Source organism: Octopus sinensis, linkage group LG21, assembly GCF_006345805.1.
Source record: "Octopus sinensis linkage group LG21, ASM634580v1, whole genome shotgun sequence".
Taxonomy (NCBI): Eukaryota; Metazoa; Mollusca; class Cephalopoda; order Octopoda; family Octopodidae; genus Octopus; species Octopus sinensis.
Window position 1 is genome coordinate 12,957,549 of NC_043017.1, and position 20,995 is coordinate 12,978,543.

The window sequence follows — 20,995 nt, forward strand, 5'->3', positions numbered from 1 at the left end:
ACCCATTAATATATGCATGGAGATCGCAATACAACACAAAGGCATCCAGCTGTAAAACAATGTCTCAGTAATACATTTGCCTAACCCAGTGGCTCTCAACCAGGGGTCCATATGGTCTTTGGAGCCCATATAACTAATATTTTGTGGTTTATATTTATGTGCAATAAATTGCTTATATTTCTATTATACACAAAATAGTTTAACAATTTTTTTTATAGGCGCAGGAGTGGCTGTGTGGTAAGTAGCTTACTTACCAAACACATGGTTCCGGGTTCAGTCCCACTGCATGTCACCTTGGGCAAGTGTCTTCTACTATAGCCTTGGCCCAACCAAAGCCTTGTGAGTGGATTTGGTAGATGGAAACTGAAGAAGCCCGTCGTATATATGTTAGGAAGCACTCCGTCGGTTACGACGATGAGGGTTCCGGTTGATCTGAATCAACGGACCAGCCTGCTCGTGAAATTAACGTGTAAGTGGCTGAGCACTCCACAGACACGTGCACCCTTAACGTAGTTCTCAGGGATATTCAGCGTGACACAGAGAGTGACAAGGCCGGCCCCTTGAAATACAGGTACAACAGAAACAGGAAGTAAGAGTGAGAGAAAGTTGTGGTGAAAGAGTACATCAGGGATCACCACCACCCCTTGCCGGAGCCTCGTGGAGCTTTAGGTGTTTTCGCTCAATAAACACTCACAACGCCCGGTCTGGGAATCGAAACCGCGATACTATGACCGCGAGTCCGCTGCCCTAACCACTGGGCCATTGTGCCTCCTGTATATATGTATATATATGTGTATGCATATGTGTGGTGTGTGCATGTGTTTGTGTATCTGTGCTTGTCACCCCAACATCATTTGACAACCAATGCTGGTGTGTTTACGTCCCCGTTACTCAGCGGTTCGGCAAAAGATACCGTTAGAATAAGTACTAGGCTTACAAAGAATAAGTCCTAGGCTCCATTTGCATCTACTAAAGGTGGTGCTCCAGCATGGCCGCTGTCAAATGACTGAAACAAGTAAAGGAATACAATTCCTAATAGTATTTAATTATAAAAAAATATAGTAGGATTTTTTAAAACATCAAATGATATATCTATATATATATATATATATATATATATATATATATATATATATATATATATATATATATATATATATGTGTGTGTGTGTTTGTGAGTCTGTGTTTGTCCCCCTAGCATTGCTTGACAACCGATGCTGGTGTGTTTACGTCCCCGTCACTTAGCGGTTCGGCAAAAAGAGACTGGGCTTTTGTAAGCCCAGTACTTATTCTGTCGGTCTCTTTTAACGAACCGCTAAGTAACGGGGACATAAACACACCAGCATCGGTTGTCAAGCAATGCTAGGGGGACAAACACAGACACACAAACACACACACGCATATATGTGAACCATCAAATGAGGGTTCACACAGGTAAATAGAAATCAATGGGGTCTATCAGGGGGAAATGGTTGAGGATCACTGGGTTAATCTATGCTGTGGGGTAGGGATAGACATAAAAATTAATGAATGAACACACACACCATCTTCCTCTCACTACCACCATTGCCATCATCATCTTAATTATCGTCATACAAGTCTTTTTCTTTCTTTCTTTTTAACTTGTTTCAGTCATTTGACTGCGGCCATGCTGGAGCACCGCCTTTAGTCGAGCAAATCGACCCCAGGACTTATTCTTTGTAAGCCCAGTACTTATTCTATCAGTCTCTTTTTGCCGAACCGCTAAGTGACGGGGGACCTAAACACACCAGCATCGGTTGTCAAACAATGCTAGGGGGACAAACACACACACACACACACACACACATACATATATATATATATATGGCAGAAACGTTAGCACACCGGGTGAAATGCTTAGCGGTATTGCGTCTGTTCAAATTCCGCTGAGGTCGACTTTGCCTTTCATCCTTTCGGGGTCAATAAATTAAGTACCAGTTACGCACTGGGGTCGATGTAATTGACTTACTCCGTTTGTCTGTCCTTGTTTGTCCCCTCTATGTTTAGCCCCTTGTGGGCAATAAAGAATCACATATATATATATATATACATATATACGACGGGCTTCTTTCAGTTTCCGTCTACCAAATCCACTCACAAGGCATTGGTCGGCCCGAGGCTATAGCAGAAGACACTTGCCCAAGATGCCACGCAGTGGGACTGAACCCAAAACCATGTGGTTGATAAGAAGGCTATTTACTACTACACAGCCCCTCCTGTGCCTAACAAGTGTTCAATAATTTTTTATAATAATAAGTAAATTTCTTTGTCTTATTTTTCTTTCGTTGCAAGGCCTTGCTTAACAGAAAATTAAAGGATGAGGAAAGCCATCGGGAAGATTCTAAACTACTGTCATGCAGTGGTCCCTCGAAGCTGCCTCCTACGCACAAACTGTCGGAAAATATCCAGAAAGAGGAAGAGATCCCCAAGTAAGAGAAGAGAAAGAAAAACCCATTTTGTTTTTGTTAACATTGATTGTCTGAATGTGGAAGCACTCCGTCGGTTACGACGATGAGGGTTCCGGTTGATCCGATCAACGGAACAGCCTGCTCGTGAAATTAACGTGTAAGTGGCTGAGCACTCCACAGACACGTGTACCTTAACGTAGTTCTCGGGGATATTCAGCGTGACACAGAGAGTGACAAGGCCGGCCCTTTGAAATACAGGTACAACAGAAATAGGAAGTAAGAGTGAGAGAAAGTTGTGGCGAAAGAGTACAGCAGGGATCACCACCATCCCTGCCGGAGCCTCGTGGAGCTTTTTAGGTGTTTTTGCTCAATAAACACTCACAACGCCCGGTCTGGGAATCGAAACCACGATCCTACGACCGCGAGTCTGCTGCCCTAACCACTGGGCCATTGCGCCTCCACTGTCTGTATGTATGATGTAACTGTAGGAAGAGTGGTTGTCTTGGTGACCGTGAAAGTAGTGATGGTTGAAGTTGTACAGCCACAGGACATGATGAGATTAAGTGTTTAACCCTTTAGCATTTAAACCGGCCATATCCGGCCCAAATATTCCACCCTTTTTATGTTCAGACCAGCCAGATCTGACCTCTCACACGTACCCTAAAATGTCATTCAAAAAACGATCAATCACATCATTGAAATCTCGAAGCTATGAGATAAGCCATGATTAAATCAAAACAATGTGAATAAATAAGCATTATTTTCATAGAATAATCTGAATACTAAAGGGTTAGACCCTTTAGCATTTAACCCGGCCATATCCGGCCCAAATATTATACTTGTTTTATGTTCAAACAGGCCAGATCCGGCCTCTCACACATACCCTACAATGTCAATCTAAATATAAACACTCACCTCATCAAAATCTTGAAGCTACAAGATAATGCAGGATTAATTAAAAACAATCCGGATCGTGGCCGATGCCAGCCCCGCCTCGACTGGCTTCCATGTCGGTGGCACGTAAAAAGCACCATCCGAATCGTGGCCGATGCCTGCGCCGCCTTGACTGGCTTCCGTGTCGGTGGCACGTAAAAAGCACCATCCGAATCATGGCCGAAGCCAGCGCTGCCTCGACTGGCTTCCGTGTCGGTGGCACGTAAAAAGCACCATCCGAATCGTGGCCGAAGCCAGCGCCGCCTCGACTGGCTTTCCGTGCTGGTGGCACGTAAAATGCACCATCCGAATCGTGGCCGAAGCCAGCCCCGCCTTGACTGGCTTCCGTGCCGGTGGCACGTAAAAAGCACCATCCGAATCGTGGCCGAAGCCAGCGCCGTCTCGACTGGCACCCGTGCCGGTGGCACGTAAAAAGCACCATCCGAATCGTGGCCGATGCCAGCCCCGCCTCGACTGGCTTCCGTGTCGGTGGCACGTAAAAAGCACCATCCGAATCGTGGCCGAAGCCAGCGCCGCCTCGACTGGCTTCCGTGCCGGTGGCACGTAAAAAGCACCATCCGAATCGTGGCCGAAGCCAGCGCCGTCTCGACTGGCTTCCGTGCCGGTGGCACGTAAAAAGCACCATCCGAATCGTGGCCGATGCCAGCCCCGCCTCGACTGGCTTCCGTGTCGGTGGCACGTAAAAAGCACCATCCGAATCGTGGCCGAAGCCAGCGCCGCCTCGACTGGCTTCCGTGCCGGTGGCACGTAAAAAGCACCATCCGAATCGTGGCCGATGCCAGCGCCGCCTTGACTGCCTTCCGTGTCGGTGGCACGTAAAAAGCACCATCCGAATCGTGGCCGAAGCCAGCGCCGCCTCGACTGGCTTCCGTGTCGGTGGCACGTAAAAAGCACCATCCGAATCGTGGCCAATGCCAGCGCCGCCTTGACTGGCTTCCGTGTCGGTGGCACGTAAAAAGCACCATCCGAATCGTGGCCGAAGCCAGCTCCACCTCGACTGGCTTCCGTGTCGGTGGCACGTAAAAAGCACCATCCGAATCGTGGCCGAAGCCAGCGCCGCCTCGACTGGCTTCCGTGTCGGTGGCACGTAAAAAGCACCATCCGTATCGTGGCCGATGCCAGCGCGCCTCGAATGGCTTCCGTGCCGGTGGCACGTAAAAAGCACCATCCGAATCGTGGCCGAAGCCAGCGCCGCCTCGACTGGCTTCCGTGTCGGTGGCACGTAAAAAGCACCATCCGAATCGTGGCCGAAGCCAGCGCCGCCTCTACTGGCTTCCGTGCCGGTGGCACGTAAAAAGCACCATCCGAATCGTGGCCGAAGCCAGCGCCATCTCGACTGGCACCCGTGCCGGTGGCACATAAAAAGCACCATCTGAATCGTGGCCGAAGCCAGCGCCGCCTCGACTGGCTTCCGTGCCGGTGGCACGTAAAAAGCACCATCCGAATCGTGGCCGAAGCCAGCACCGCCTCGACTGGCTTCCGTGTCGGTGGCACGTAAAAAGCACCATCCGAATCGTGGCCGAAGCCAGCGCCGCCTAGACTGGCTTCCGTGCCGGTGGCACGTAAAAAGCACCATCCGAATCGTGGCCGATGCCAGCGCCGCCTCGACTGGCTTCCGTGTCGGTGGCACATAAAAAGCACCATCCGAATCGTGGCCGAAGCCAGTGCCGCCTCGACTGGCTTCCGTGCCGGTGGCACGTAAAAAGCACCATCCGAATCGTGGCCGAAGCCAGCGCCGCCTCGACTGGCTTCCGTGCTGGTGGCACGTAAAATGCACCAATCTGACCGTGGCCGATGCCAGCCTCGCCTGGCTCCAGTGCAGGTGGCACGTAAAAAGCACCCAACTACACTCACGGAGTGGTTGGCGTTAGGAAGGGCATCCAGCAGTAGAAACATTGCCAGATAAGACCGGAGCCTGGTGCAGCCTCCTGGCTTCCCAGATCCCCGGTCGAACCATCCAACCCATGCTAGCATGGAGAACGGACGTTAGACGATGATGATGATGATGATGATGATGATGAATAAATAAGCATTACATTTGGCTGAGAAATCTGAATGCTAAAAGGTTAAAGGGAAACAACTCTGTCTCCGTAAAAATAAAAGTCATTGAACTTCTTTGCCACATAACCATGCCCGGTATATTCTGTGGAGTGGTTGGCTTTCGGAAGGGCAGCTGGTCATAGAAATTGAACCAAACAGACTGAAAGTCTGGTGCAGCTCTTTGGCTGACCAGTATTGGTCAAACCATCTAACCCATGCCAGAACGGAAAACGACAGGTGTTAAACAATGATGATGATGATGACGATAATTGATATAATAAATGGAATTTCAATAATAAATCTTAGAGCAAGTTATAATACTCGGAAACTCGAGTCCGTGTGTATCATAAGTTGAAGACGGGAAGGATGGCTTCCCTTTGCAAATACTGATAGGGCACAGAAAGTGTGTCTATAGCCAGCTGGAGGAGGTGTCCTCCTGGGGCTACAAACTACAGTAGCATTCACCCTTAGGGGTTAGCCATATTTAAATGGCAAATATACGTCACAAAATGGAATTTGATTTTATTATTTCTAATTTCAGGAAGTTTCTATGTTACCCAGAGACCAGACCTATAAATTATGCTCTGAATGCTGAAGTCGGTGAAGTCAATGCTCTACCAGAACTCGTAGGTCAGTTTTTTTGTTGTCTTTTTTTTAATATTTTTTTTTTACTTTTTGTAAACCACTTAACCCTTTTACTGTGACTATCAGTTATGTCCTCCCCAAATTTCACCACCCTCAACTGCGGAAAACTGTTTTATATACCAATCTACCTTTCTTTGTAGAATGCTATATTTGAAACTATTGTCTGTTGAGAAATGTCATTTTTAAAAATTTAGTTTGTTTCAGACCTTTGACTGCAGCCATGCTGGGGTGCCACCCTGGAACTTATTTTTGTTGAGTCTAGTACTTATTCTATCAGTCTTTTTTGCCAAACCACTAAGTCACATGGCACCAGCACTGGGGAGGTCTGTTTTGGCATGGTTTTTACAGCTAGATGCCCTTCCTAATGCCAACCACTTTACAGTGTGGGCTGTAAATCGCCAAGTAACTGAAATGACAATGATCCTTTGGGTGGGGGGATATTGGAAGAGATGGCCTTGTGCCAGATTATCAATGGTTAGAGTGTTACAGAGGGACAGAAACAGGTGTTTTGCTGTATAGGAGATATATGGTTACCCAGAGAGAGAGAGTGAATACAAGAAATTAATGTGTACACTTACAAGGCATTGATCAGCCTAGGGCTATTATAGAAAACACTGGTACTAGGGTCTGCACCATTGGATTGAACCCAAACCCATGTCATTGTGAAATGGATTTCTTAACCACACATCTGTGGGTTGTAGTTAAGAAGTTTTACTTCCAAGTACTATGTCTGGCAGTAGGACTCTGCGCCATGCCACATAAGCAGGAGAACCCAGTCGTGGCTGTCAGACAATTTCTGCGACCACATCACCCCTAAAATCTGGCCACATAACTCTCCAGACTGCAACCCCCTTAATTGTTATGTGTGGAGCGCAGTTTAGCTAGAGACCAACAAAACTCCTTGTAACACCAAAGATGAACTGAAGGTAAGGATTAATGCAGCATTCACCAACTTAAACAAGATGGCCCTCCAGAAGAGTTACAGCAGATTCCCATGTCATCTAGAGACCATGATTGAAGCCAATGGCGATTTTATTGAATAAATTTACTCTTTAGTATTTCAAGATATTTTTTATGTAATTTTGGTAAATATATCTGTTAAAATCAGATGAGTTAAAATGGGTGTTATTTTCATTTTTGCATAATTTAGACAAGCTGTCCAACCTGTCAGCACAGAACTTGGACATTAAATGATGATGATGATGATGTGTGTGTATGTGCATGTATGCTTATGTATGTGTGTGTTTGTTTCTCTTTGTCTTGACATCACGTTATTGTTGTAGATGAAAGCCATTCATTTCCGGATTTCTGTGGTAACGTGTTTGGTGATGGGAAAATACTTCCGCTGAGTGGAAACTGGTAAGAGTTGGTGACAGGAAGGGCACCCAGCTATAGAAAATCTGCTTCAATAAACCCTGTTTGGCCCGTGCCATCATGGGAAAGGAGGACGATGATGCAGATGCTCTGTAGTGTTCAGGGTCTATTTACATTAGCAATGCTTGTTAAATGTATGCATGTATATTTATGTAGTGACGTCATTCTTCAGTGTGAATGTGCGGGGCTGGAACCTTCTGGAAAGGCCTAAGGAAGTTCCCTAATGCACATGCGCTAAGAACTGGGAACGAGAATTCTATGGCGTTCGTTGAAGAGAGAAGACGTGTTTAACATGTTATCAGCCTATTCTCCTGTCCCAGATGCTTGGGATTTGACCGGCTCTGTTGCTGCTGGAGTTGTTGTGAGGTTTATCTTTACAAATGTTTAACTTCAGTCTTGCTGTACCTACACCAAGTGGTTACCAATTTACTAACGTGCCTTCTTTATGTAAATAACGAAATAAAGTGTCATATTTTCTAAGGTTGCTTTCTTGTTCCTGACGCCGGTAGTTTTTTGGAATCAAAGAAGGAAATTGTGTTGCACCCAAACAGTGCAAATAGGCGCAGGCGTGGCTGTGTGGTAAGAAGCTTGCTTCCCAACCACATGGTTCCGGGTTCAGTCCCACCGCTGGCATCTTGGGCAAGTGTCCTCTGCTATAGCCTCGGGCCGACCAAAGCCATGTGAGTGGATTTGGTAGATGGAAACTGAAAGAAGCCTGTCGTATATATGTATATATATATGTGTGTTTGTGTGCCTGTGTTTGTCCCCCTAGCATTGCTTGACAACCAATGCTGGTGTGTTTACGTCCCTGTCACTTAGCGGTTTGGCAAAAGAGACCAATAGAATAAGTACTGGGCTTACAAAGAATAAGTCCCAGGGTCGATTTGCTTGATTAAAGGCAGTGCTCCAGCATGGCCGCAGTCAAATGACTGAAACAAGTAAAACAGTAAAACAGTAAACAGTGCAAAAGACCCAACCTGTTCCAGACAGTTCCTTTACATTTACTACTCCTCCCCTGCTGTAATAGTTCTTCAATTAATTATCATTAGCTAAATTAAGGAAATATAATTTTTTAACCATCTTTTATTGTAGTTGACAAGCATTCATCTGATGTTGCCAAGAGAATCAAAGACAAACGACTAAAACTGTAAGTAATTTATTTTTCTTTTTTTCTAAACAGTTCTTAATGAAGACGAAAGGGAAGATCTGTAAGAGTTGTGTGAGAGCTGCGATGCTGTATGAGAGTGAGATATGGTGTTTGAGGGAGAAAGAGATGGCAATTTTGTGAAGGACTGAGAGAGCAATGGTGAGAGAAATGTTTGGCGTGAGGCTGTTTTGGTAAGAGGAGGACTGAGGATTTGATGAGGATGCTGGGGTTGGAGGAATCGGTGGAACGGCTGGCAAGGGCAAATGGAGTGTGGCAGTATGGGCAAGTGTTGGGGAGTGTGTTTTGAAGATTGGTGCTAGAGCTTGAGGTAAATAGACAGCGAAAGCGAGGTAGACCGAAGAAAAAATGTGGAGCGAACTGGTGGAGGAGGTGTGAGTTTGAGGGACATTTGACAGTTACTTTTAGTAAATCAAGTCACTACATAGATGTGATGTTGTTTTGCTAACAGTTCTATGATCAAATGTAGATGTTCATTTTCAAAGATGGTAGGGGTATGATTTGGCTGTTATTTTGGGCATGTCAGGTAATTATGTTGGGGGCTTCCCCATGATGTTGTTGTTTAGTCTCCAGGTCAGTCTTTACAGAGCAGATTTATGGGGCTCAGCTCAGCTTGGCTTGGCTCAGCTCAACTTGGCTCCACTTGAATTGGCTCAGCTCGGCTTGGATCAGCCCATTGGCTCAGCTGCCCTTTCCCACAAGGGATATTGGGCAGAGAAGATGGCTGGATGGAAATATTCATGTAATGTAGAAATTTGGACAGTGAGGCAGTTCTTGGAATGAAGGGCTGCTCGTGAGATTTTGGAGGTAGGCTGAGATGAGATCAAGCTTTTCACAATTGGAAGTAAGATGTAAATAACTGGTTAGAAAAGTCCCTTAACTCAACGCATCTATTACAAAGGTTTCTGCCAATATAGATCATTACTAATGGTTTCTGGTTCCTTCTGTTTTACTTTATTACAAAAATCAGTTCAGAGCCTTGTATAATGATATCCATTCTTTTCTAGACACGAGGCATCTCTGGAAGATATGTACCAGGATCTTGGGGTCATCAATTCTGTAAGTTTCTTGTATTTAATAATCTGTGTAATGCTTCCTTGATTTTGGATCATTTTTTCTCTTCTTGGATATTTCTCATGATTGAATATAATAATAATAATAATAATAATATTATTAATAATTGTGTACAGTGCTCAGATGCACTACAACTCATCTAAAGTGTATATATAATCAGGTGTAGTTTCGGCGGATTTCGGAAAGCATGAGGGCCTTAAAGGAAGCAGTGTCATGGCAGTCAACAACTGACGCAGGCAGTTTGTTCCATGCTTCAGCAACTCTGAGCGTGAAGAAATGTTTCCGAAAGTCATGGGATCACATGGAGATCAAAAAGGTGTTCAGTGTTGTTGTTGGTGAGGTGGTTGATAACTTTGTGGGTGTTTACCATTCCAGTTAGTTGTCCATTCCTAAATTTGAACCTTCATTGTTCCTAACTAAGTTCTTCTGTTCAAACCATTTTCTTGTTTCTATTGATAATTCTTCCTGTTTGATGTAGCTTGCGTTTATTTAGATAATTATTTCTAGCAACCAAACAATAAGATGTTATACATTGCTGGTCACAATGTGCTTCCTCTTGTTGTTGAAGCTTTCAAATGATGCCATCCTCCACTGGTTAGGCAAGTAGACCAACATTCCCCTGAATGGAAAGCTAGTCCACCACAGGGTTACCTATTTATAGCTGAATTGACTGAAGCGACAGGAAATGAAGTACTTTGCTCAACATAACATGCTGCTGGTCTGAGAACCAAAACCAGTCTTGCAAAACTGAGTAAATATAAATTGAATACTCTATACTTTGTCTGGTGGCCATGGCAAAAATTTGAAAGTTTTGAGATCCGACACTTTCTTCTTTGAAGAAGACTTTATCATCTTCAAATTCTTCAAGTAACACTTGAAGAAGAAGGTAAAGAGTGGTGAGTATAGACTAAGGAAAACTGCTGAAGCGGGCCCTTTCCTTTGACAGTAAAGGTGATCTAGGATCTTTGAGTTTGCTGATTGGTTCCAGATTGCTCCTTGTTGGTCATCTGTTCTATTCCAAAGTTAACTTTGGCATTCATCCCTCCAAGATTGATAAAATAAACTAGCAGTCAAATACTGGGGTCAATGTAGTTGACTTTCCTGCTCCCATAAAATTGCAGGCCTTCTACTAAATATTTGAAACCCTACTTTTTTTTTAAAATTTTTTAATAGAACATTGAAGTTATGCTTGAAAATTGCTGCAAACATTTCTCTGAGAAGGTGACGAACATCGACAAAATTACAGAAAGCCTGCTTGATATCGATGCAACTGATAAGGTATCATTTTAATTTTCTTACAGTTCAAGATGGATAGATGACAATGCTGTTACTGTGAGCTGCAACAATGTTGGGGTGCTCTAGCATTTTGGTTAACCCCTTACCCGGCAGAAACGAATATATGCGTTTTGACCGAAATCATTTTTTTTCTATCTCTGGCGAGTTAACTCGTCAAAAGATAGACTCGCCAAAATCGACAGCAAACGAGTTCCTTTTAACCCCTTACCCGGCAGAAACGAATATATGCGTTTTGACCGAAATCATTTTTTTTCTATCTCTGGCGAGTTAACTCGTCAAAAGATAGACTCGCCAAAATCGACAGCAAACGAGTTCCTTCGTCTAAAAACGGGTTAACTCGTTTCTGCCCAAAGCGGTAATTTAAAATCAATATTATTGAATTAAAATTCATAATAAATAAGGTTTGAAATATACCTCGAAATCACCATTCAAAACATAGTAAAATAAAACAATTAAAAATTATGTCTGAAAAAATACATTTATTTTCAAAATAATTGTTGGGTAAGGGGTTAATGTAGTAGGAGCGGGCATGGCTGTGTGGTTAGGGAGCTTGCTTCCTAGCTACATGGTTTCGGGTTCAGTCCCACTGCGTGGCACTTTGGGTAGGTGTCTTCCACTATAGCCCCGAGTCGACTGAAGCTTTGTGATTGAATTCGGTAGGTGGAAGTTACTGCCGTGTGTGTATGTGTGCATATAGCTGCTCAGTGCCTCTCCGAAAGAGAGAGAGAGAGTGTGTCCTTTAAAGGAATCAAACATGGGATTCATAATTTATGAAAAAATACTTTAACCCTTTAGTGATCAGATTATTCTGTCAAATGTAATGTTTGTTTATTTATATTGTTTTGAATTAATCCTACATTATCTTGTAGTTTAGAGATTGCAGTGATGTGATTTTTTAGTTTTAGAATGACATGGTAGGGCTGAGGTGAGAGACGAGATCTGGTTAGTTTGGCCGGATATGGCCGGTTTGAATGCTAAAGGGTTAAGATGCATAACATATTTTATAGATATACCTGCTCAAGTACCGTAAAAGCATGAAACTATTAGTAACACTTTCAGTTGTGTATTTCTATTCATATTTATCTCTCACTGGATGGAGTTCTTTTTCTATTGATTCTACCTCTATTGGATCTTTAACCCTTTAGTATTTAAACCGGCCATATCCGGCCAAAATAGCTAATCTGTTTTATGTTCAAACTGACCAGATCCAGGCTCTCACACCTACCCTACAATGTTATTCTACATTAAGTAATTACACCATCAAGATCTTGAAGATATGAGATAATGCATGATTAATTCAAAGCAATGGGAATCAATAGGCATTATGTTTGATTGAATAATCTGAACGCTAAAGGGTTAAACTGTATATATGTGTGTGTGTGTGTATGGATGGACGGACGGAAGGATGCATGCACGAACACATATATGTAAAATGTATATTTTATTTATTTATTTAATTTTTTGGCTCAAAAAGCAAAAGCAAGGCCATGTAGGGGGACATGGAGTTATGTACAGGGAGGGTGTTCATACAAAGAGTTCCGGCCATTTCTGGTCAAGAGAGACTTTGAACCAAGCGGTCGTTAGGGGAACATGGAGTTATGTACAGGGAGGGTGTTCATGCAAAGAGTTCCGGCCATTTCTGGTCAAGAGAGACTTTGAACCGAGCGGTCGTTAGGGGGACATGGAGTTATGTACAGGGAGGGTGTTCATACAAAGAGTTCCAGCCATTTCTGGTCAAGAGAGACTTTGAACCAAGCGGTTGTTAGGGGGACATGGAGTTATGTACAGGGAGGGTGTTCATGCAAAGAGTTCCGGCCATTTCTGGTCAAGAGAGACTTTGAACCGAGCGGTCGTTAGGGGGACATGGAGTTATGTACAGGGAGGGTGTTCATACAAAGAGTTCCGGCCATTTCTGGTCAAGAGAGACTTTGAACCAAGCGGTTGTTAGGGGGACATGGAGTTATGTACAGGGAGGGTGTTCATGCAAAGAGTTCCAGCCATTTCTGGTCAAGAGAGACTTTGAACCGAGCGGTCGTCGGCATCTTCACTAACTCGTCCGGCAGCTTATTCCACAGATCCGCAACCCGGACAGAGAAAGCCCCTCTCCTTCGAACGTATGCGTACATGTCTATGTCTCATTTCAGAATCTACTGAAGTACACATATGAAGAACTCAATAAGTTGCAAGCTGATATCCAAAACCACACAGAATGTAAGCTGAAGTATATCCAGTATTTAGATAACCAGTTTCATGAAATTGAAAATTCCAGAGTATCCCAGGTATTTCCGATCACATATTTTTTATTATCTTTTCCTTATTTCAGACGTTGGACTGTGGCCATACTGTGGCACCATATAAAGTGTTTAGTTAAACTAATCAATCTTAGTGATAATTTTTTTGTGTCTGTACTTATTCTATCAGTTTCTTTTGGTGAACCTTTAAGTTACAGGGACTTGAACACACCAACACTAGTTCTCAGGCACTGGGAAGACAAATACAAAAACATATACAGGGTGCAGTGGGTAAATTGTCACTATTTTATACTTTTAATTTCACATACACACATATTTTGTTTTTCATTTTATCAACTGCACAGTATGGTAGGGTCAGTTGGGCACCAACTGTGTGAAACACAACACCATGATGCAATTCACAATGCCAGAAATTTGGAAACAACATGCTGTACTGCTTGACATTCATGCTGGAAGCTCCAAAACATGTACCAAGAGTGATAAAAATCAAACATCCAGTCAACATCATGGTGCTTGGAGTGATCACTAGTGATGGTGATGTTATGCCTCCATTCATCTTCCCACACAGCCTCAGACTCAACACCGAGGCCTACATCAAGTGCCTGGAAGAGATAGTATTGACTTGGATCTAGAGGGTGGCAGCTGGAAGACCCTATGTCTGACAACAGGACTCTACACCATGCCACATAAGCAGGAGAACCCAATCGTGGCTGTCAGACAATTTCTGCGACCACATCACCCCTAAAATCTGGCCACCTAACTCTCCAAACTGCAACCCTCTTAATTGTTATGTGTGGGGCGCAGCTGAGCGAGAGACCAACAAAACTTCTTGTAACACCAAAGATGAACTGAAGGTAAGGATTATGGCAGCATTCACCAACTTAAACAAGATGGCCATCCAGAAGAGTTACAGGAGATTCCCATGTCATCTGGAGACCATGATTGAAGCCAATGGCGATTTTTTTTGAATAAATTATATATATATATATATATATATATTTATATATATATATATATATATATGTAACGGGAAGCTTTATGAAAATAAACAAAATACGAAGGCAGGTGGAGTACAAACAAACAATTGTATTAGTATGGCGCTCAGGAATATAAATAAAACAAGTCTTTTACGTTTCGAGACTATGCTCTTCAACAGAAAGATACACAGAAAAGAAACACGGAGAGAAACAAGGAGAGAAAAAAAATGCATGCAGAAGCTAGCGATTCAACATGGCGATCTGTACATGTTTGTTTGTCTATGTTTGTTTGTCTATGTTTGTCCCCCCAACATTGCTTGACAACTGATGCTGGTGTGTTTACGTCCCCATAACTTAGCAGTTTCGCAAAAGAGACTGATAGATTGAGTATTAGGCTTACAAAGAATAAGTCCTGAGGTTGATTTGCTCGACTAAAGGGCAGTACTCCAGCATGGCCGCAGTCAAGTGACTGAAGCAAGTAAAGAGTAAAGAGTATACGATGTATGGATGCCAGGAAAATGTTTTCAGACTTTTAGTGAGCACTTGTTTCATACATTTTCTGAATATAAAGCTTTCTTTTCATAGGTCCCAAGGAATATTGGGAATGTTCAGCATATATTATGTAGAGATGTTAAGGAAATGGATGGAAGCACTCCGTCGGTTACGACGACGAGGGTTCCGGTTGATCCGATCAACGGAACAGCCTGCTCGTGAAATTAACGTGTAAGTGGCTGAGCACTCCACAGACACGTGTACCCTTAACGTAGTTCTCGGGGATATTCAGCGTGACACAGAGAGTGACAAGGCCGGCCCTTTGAAATACAGGTACAGCAGAAACAGGAAGTAAGAGTGAGAGAAAGTTGTGGTGAAAGAGTACAGCAGGGATCACCACCATCCCCTGCCGGAGCCTCGTGGTTACGACAACGAAGGTTCCGGTTGATCCGAATCAACGGAACAGCCTGCTCATGAAATTAACGTGTAAGTGGCTGAGCACTCCACAGACACGTGTACCCTTAACGTAGTTCTTGGGGATATTCAATGTGACACAGAGAGTGACAAGGCCAGCCCTTTGAAATACAGGTACAACAGAAACAGGAAGTAAGAGTGAGAGAAGGTTGTGGTGAAAGAGTACAGCAGGGATCACCACCATCCCCTGCCGGAGCCTCGTGGTTACGACAACGAAGGTTCCGGTTGATCCGAATCAACGGAACAGCCTGCTCGTGAAATTAACGTGTAAGTAGCTGAGCACTCCACAGACACGTGTACCCTTAACGTAGTTCTTGGGGATATTCAATGTGACACAGAGAGTGACAAGGCCAGCCCTTTGAAATACAGGTACAACAGAAACAGGAAGTAAGAGTGAGAGAAGGTTGTGGTGAAAGAGTACAGCAGGGATCACCACCATCCCCTGCCGGAGCCTCGTGGAGCTTTAGGTGTTTTCGCTCAATAAACACTCTCAATGCCCGGTCTGGGAATCGAAACTGCGAGTCCGCTGCCCTAACCACTGGGCCATTGCGCCTCCACGACGTTAAGGAAATATGTCCTGTGTGTCACAGATGATACACAGGTAAAGGGTTAATCCATCTAATCTGTATCATTCTCTTGCAGATACAAACTGTTTTGTCCAATTACAAGACTTCTTTTCAAGAAATAGCTTACCTCACAACACCGGAGGTATATCGCCTGATGGAGAGTGAAGTGCAGGTAATTAAGCCTTTTTTTTTTTATCACCATTTTCATAATTACAATTTTCTGTGTCACTCAAGTAATTAAATTATCATCTGGATAATTGAAATTCTCAATGGGAGAGTTTATTCACCTTACACACACGCACACACACACACATACAAACAAGCAAGCAAGCTTTATCATTTATGATCTCAGTCCAATCCAACTTATTACTTCACTTATTGCTTGATATACTAGAAACAACAGTTAAATCCACCTTAGATTACTCTCTGCTGTCTTGGAAAAAGAGAAGGATACATTAGATAATATATATTTCTTTACTACCCACAAGGGGCTAAACATAGAGGGGACAAACAAAGGGATTAAGTCGATTACATCGACCCCAGTGCGTAACTGCTACTTAATTTATCAACCCCAAAAGGATGAAAGGCAAAGTCGACCTCGAAACGTAACGACAGACGAAATACTGCTACGAATTTCGCCCGGCGTGCTAACGTTTCTACCAGCTCGCCGCTGGTATATTAGATAATATAGTGGTGAATACACTACCTGAGAGATGGATGGGATGATCATGGTTGGAGTGTCTTTGATCATAAGTCTGCTTAGTCAGTTAATCCTGGGGCTAAACTACAACAAACACAACAGTAACAATAACAACCACCACCACAGCAGCTACAGTAACAACAACAGCAACACCATCACCAACAACCACAACACTAACAACAGCAACAACCACAGACCTACCATCTGATTCTGTTCTTTTTCTGTCTTTTCAATTGACCCCAAAAGAATGAAAGGTAAAGTCAACCTCAGTGGCATTTGAACTCAGAACAAATTTGAACGGCAGACGAAATACAGCTAAGCATTTCGCCCAACATGCTAACAATTCTGCCAGCTTGCCACATTAGTAGTAGTAGAAGTAGTAGTAGTAGTAGTAGTAGTAGTAGTAGTAGTGGTAGTGGTAGTAGTAACAATAATAGTAATAATAATAATAATAATAATAATAAATGCCCTGATGCAGTACCAGGCAGTGGCTATGCCCTGATGCAGTACCAGGCAGTGTCTCTCATGGCTTCTGATCTTAACTGATTAGAAGTGTTATCATGTACATTGTTTTGTCTTGGTATAAAAGATGGGCTACAGTAAATATTCTGCTCAATACCACAGATTTGCTTGTCAGTTGTTTGACCTTAACCAGTTGAGCATGACCCTTAGTGGCTGACGATATGTGCATCTCTGATCACGAGCAGGAGTAGTGGGGGAGCATCATAGCCATGTGTTGAGAGGGATTCTTTGGGGTTTGAATAATTCACCTCTGGAAACATGGGTGGTTCTTTCAACATTCTTAAAAAACCCTTATTCAGGGACCTTTTGAGCGGGATGGGCTACTCAACCCGAAGAAAATTCTAACTGGGCCCCACCTGCAAGGTCATGTGCTGTTTATCTTGATATGAGATTACCATGTCGCGCACATATGGTTGTGATGCATGTGCCTGGTGTACCCTTGTCAGACGGGTAGTCATGATGGGTATATTGGGCTTCGTATATTTTACCCCAGTGTCACTTTGATGGCATGAACTGCTCTCTCACTCAATAATAATAATAATAATAATGATGATGATGATGTTATCAATTTGGTTTTATTTCAGATTATCAACCAGACCTTGTTGAATAACAAACAAAGCTACACTGATATTTATACCCAATTACTCCTGGTTAACATAGAACAAGATCGGAAGCATCATTTAAACTGGAAGTCAATCATGACTCTTTGGAGAAACAAGAACGTACAGGAAATTCTTGAAAGATTCAGGTTACTCTTACTCTCTTTTACTCTTTTACTTGTTTCAGTCATTTGACTGCGGCCATGCTGGAGCACCGCTTTTAATCAAGCAAATCGACCCCGGGACTTATTCTTTGTAAGCCCAGTACTTATTCTATCGGTCTCTTTTGCCGAACCGCTAAGTGACAGGGACGTAAACACACCAGCATTGGTTGTCAAGCAATGGTGGGGGGGACAAACACAGACACACAAGCATATACACACACACTTATATATATATACATATATACGACAGGCTTCTTTCAGTTTCAGTCGAGCAAATCGACCCCGGGACTTATTCTTTGTAAGCCCAGTACTTATTCTATCGGTCTCTTTTGCTGAACCGCTAAGTGATGGGGATGTAAACACACCAGCATCGGTTGTCAAGCAATGCTAGGGGGACAAACACAGACACACAAGCATATACACACACACTTATATATATATACATATATACGACAGGCTTCTTTCAGTTTCAGTCGAGCAAATCGACCCCGGGACTTATTCTTTGTAAGCCCAGTACTTATTCTATCGGTCTCTTTTGCTGAACCGCTAAGTGATGGGGATGTAAACACACCAGCATCGGTTGTCAAGCAATGCTAGGGGGACAAACACAGACACACAAACACACACACACATACATAAGTATATATACATATATACGACAGGCTTCTTTCAGTTTCCGTCGACCAAATCCACTCACAAGGCATTGGTCGGCCCGGGGCTATAGCAGAAGACAATTGCCCAAGATGCCACGCAGTGGGACTGAACCCGGAACCATGTGGTTGGTAAGCAAGCTACTTACCACACAGCCACTCCTGCGTTGAGTTTTTTTCTTTTTTCTTTTTTGTTTTGTTTTTTTCTTTTCTAAGGAAATCTTTAAATAATGCACAAGAAAATTTTCCAGTTTTCATTTCCTCTGATTTATCTGTTGTTCTATTGTCTTCTTGTTTTAGTCATTTAACTGCAGCCATTCTAAGGCACTGCTTTTAAGGGTTTTCCCCATTAATCACATCAACCCCAGTAATTATATCAGTCTAGTGCTTATTTTATCATTCTTGGTTTATTGGCCAGTTACACTCGAGACTGCTCCAATCTGGCCAGCCCCAAGAAAATCTAAGCTAAGAGCACTAGATTCTTTGGAAGAAAGCAAGCAAAAAGAATTAGGGAAGGACGAGAAAGAGAGAAAAAGAAAGGAAAGGGACAGAGTGAGGTAAAGGAGGAGGGAAAGTGATGAGAATGAAGAGAAGGCTAAGAAATGTGAGAGAGGGGGAAAAACAAAAAGAAAAGTGGAAAGAATGAAGAAAGTGTGAAGGGGTCTAAAAGAAAGAGTAAAAGAGTCATACAGAATTTATATATTCTACTCCCTTTATCTCTTCTCTCTTTCTTCTCCGCCCCCACTTTTCTTACTTCTTCCCCCTTCATTCTACGCCCCTTCCAACTTCTCCCCTTTACACTCCTCCCTTCTTACTACTCTTCTCCTTCTCACTTCTCCTCCCCTTCCCACTTCTTCTCCCCTTCCCACTTCTCCTCCCCTTCCCAATTCTTCTTTCCCACTTCCCCACTTCCCTCTTCTCCCCTCTCCACTTTGTCTTCCCTTCCCACTTCTCCCCATCCCACTTCTCCCCTGATTTCACTTCCCATTCCCCCTGTCCTCTCCTTCCCACTTCTCCTCTCTTCCCACTTCTTCTCCCTTTGCCACTTCTTCCCTTTGCCACTTCTCCCTTCCCACTTCTTCCCTTTCCCACTTCTCCCCATCCCACTTCTCCCCTGATTTTACTTCCCATTCCCCCTGTCCTCTCCTTCCCACTTCTCCTCTCCTTCCCACTTCTCCTCTCTTCCCACCACTTCTCCCTTTCCACTTCTCCCCTTCCCACTTCTCCCCTTTCCACTTCTCCCCATCCCACTTCTTCCCTTATTTCCCTTCCCATTCCCCCTGTCCTCTCCTTCCCACTTCTCCTCTCCTTCCCACTTCTCCTCTCATCCCACTTCTGCCTTTGCCACTTCTTCCCTTCCCACTTCTCCCCTTTCCACTTCTCCCAGCTTGCCACTTTTCCTCTCCTTCCTACTTCTTCCCTTTCCCACTTCTCCCTTCCCACTTCTTCTTCCATTCCCACTTCTTCCCTTATTTCCCTTCCCGTTCCCCCTCTCCTCTCTTTCCCACTTCTTCCCTTTCCCACTTCTTCCCTTTCCCACTTCTACCCCTTCCACTTCTTCTTCCATTCCCACTTCTTCCCTTATCTCCCTTCCCATTCCCCCTCTCCTCTCTTTCCCACTTCTCCCCCCCCCTTCCTACTTCTTTGCCCTTTCCCACTTCTCCTTCTCTAGGAACTCTACCAGAAAAATTTGAAAAATTTCTCAAGACATTTCAAATGATTCTATTCTAATTTTCATTTTCTCCAGACGATACATGTTGACCACAGCCTCTACCAAACCGAAAGAAGTTCAAATCTTACTTGATGAGATAAACACTAAATTTTCAAATGTATTAAATGAATATAAAGAACATTTACAATTTCTCAGGTATGTTCTACATTTTCACTCACACAAAAACCATTTGTCATTTTTTTTCTGTGTGTAGTTATTCCTTTATTGCCCACAGTGGGATAAACATCATCATCATCATTGTTCGACCGTGGTCGAGACAATGGAATTTACCATGCTACGCCAGACTTGACGGTCCATCATGGCATGACGGAGGTCCTGTTGCTGGATGCCTGTATCCCTGGAGATTACATCAGGGTAGGAGAGTGTGCGCCCTCTGGTATTGCGAGTAGATGGCTTCCAGAGGAGAAGAGTAGAAATTACTTCTTTTTCAGCTCTACAACAATGTCCAGCAAACTGGACTCTCCTACCTTTCACAAGAGATGACACAGGTGGTAGTTTCCCATATATTTGCATTTTGGTTGGAAGGCGCTTCCACGAGAGATTTTGAGCTCTCATAAGGGCTAAACATAGGGGGGACAAACAAGGACAGACAAACGGATTAAGTTAATTACATCGACCCCAGTGCATAACTGGTACTTAATTTATCGACCCCGAAAGGATGAAAGTCAAAGTTGACCTCGGCGGAATTTGAACTCAGAATGTAACAGCAGACGAAATACCACTAAGCATTTCGCCCATGCAAACGATTCTTCCAGCTCACTGCCTTGCCAAATGTAAATGGCCATTCATCAGATAAAATCTTGGTTGTGTGCATGGGTCAGTTGTGATTTCTATGTGGCAAAATGTGGGATCAAATCCAATGCTATAAAAGGGTTTTAGTCAAACAAATC

General features: G+C 43.5%; 1 protein-coding gene across 1 annotated transcript in view; it reads left to right on the top strand.

Moving 5' to 3' along the window:
- The window catches only part of LOC115222767 (coiled-coil domain-containing protein 180-like), a 131,538-nt gene that overhangs the window by 1,667 nt on the left and 108,876 nt on the right, over nucleotides 1-20,995 (top strand). The window contains exons 2-10 of the mRNA XM_029793066.2: nucleotides 2,314-2,450; nucleotides 5,965-6,053; nucleotides 8,535-8,589; nucleotides 9,615-9,666; nucleotides 10,855-10,959; nucleotides 13,122-13,256; nucleotides 15,815-15,910; nucleotides 17,545-17,708; nucleotides 20,121-20,240. Coding sequence (XP_029648926.2) covers nucleotides 2,314-2,450; nucleotides 5,965-6,053; nucleotides 8,535-8,589; nucleotides 9,615-9,666; nucleotides 10,855-10,959; nucleotides 13,122-13,256; nucleotides 15,815-15,910; nucleotides 17,545-17,708; nucleotides 20,121-20,240 — 953 coding nt within the window. The remainder of the gene's footprint in view (nucleotides 1-2,313; nucleotides 2,451-5,964; nucleotides 6,054-8,534; nucleotides 8,590-9,614; nucleotides 9,667-10,854; nucleotides 10,960-13,121; nucleotides 13,257-15,814; nucleotides 15,911-17,544; nucleotides 17,709-20,120; nucleotides 20,241-20,995) is intronic.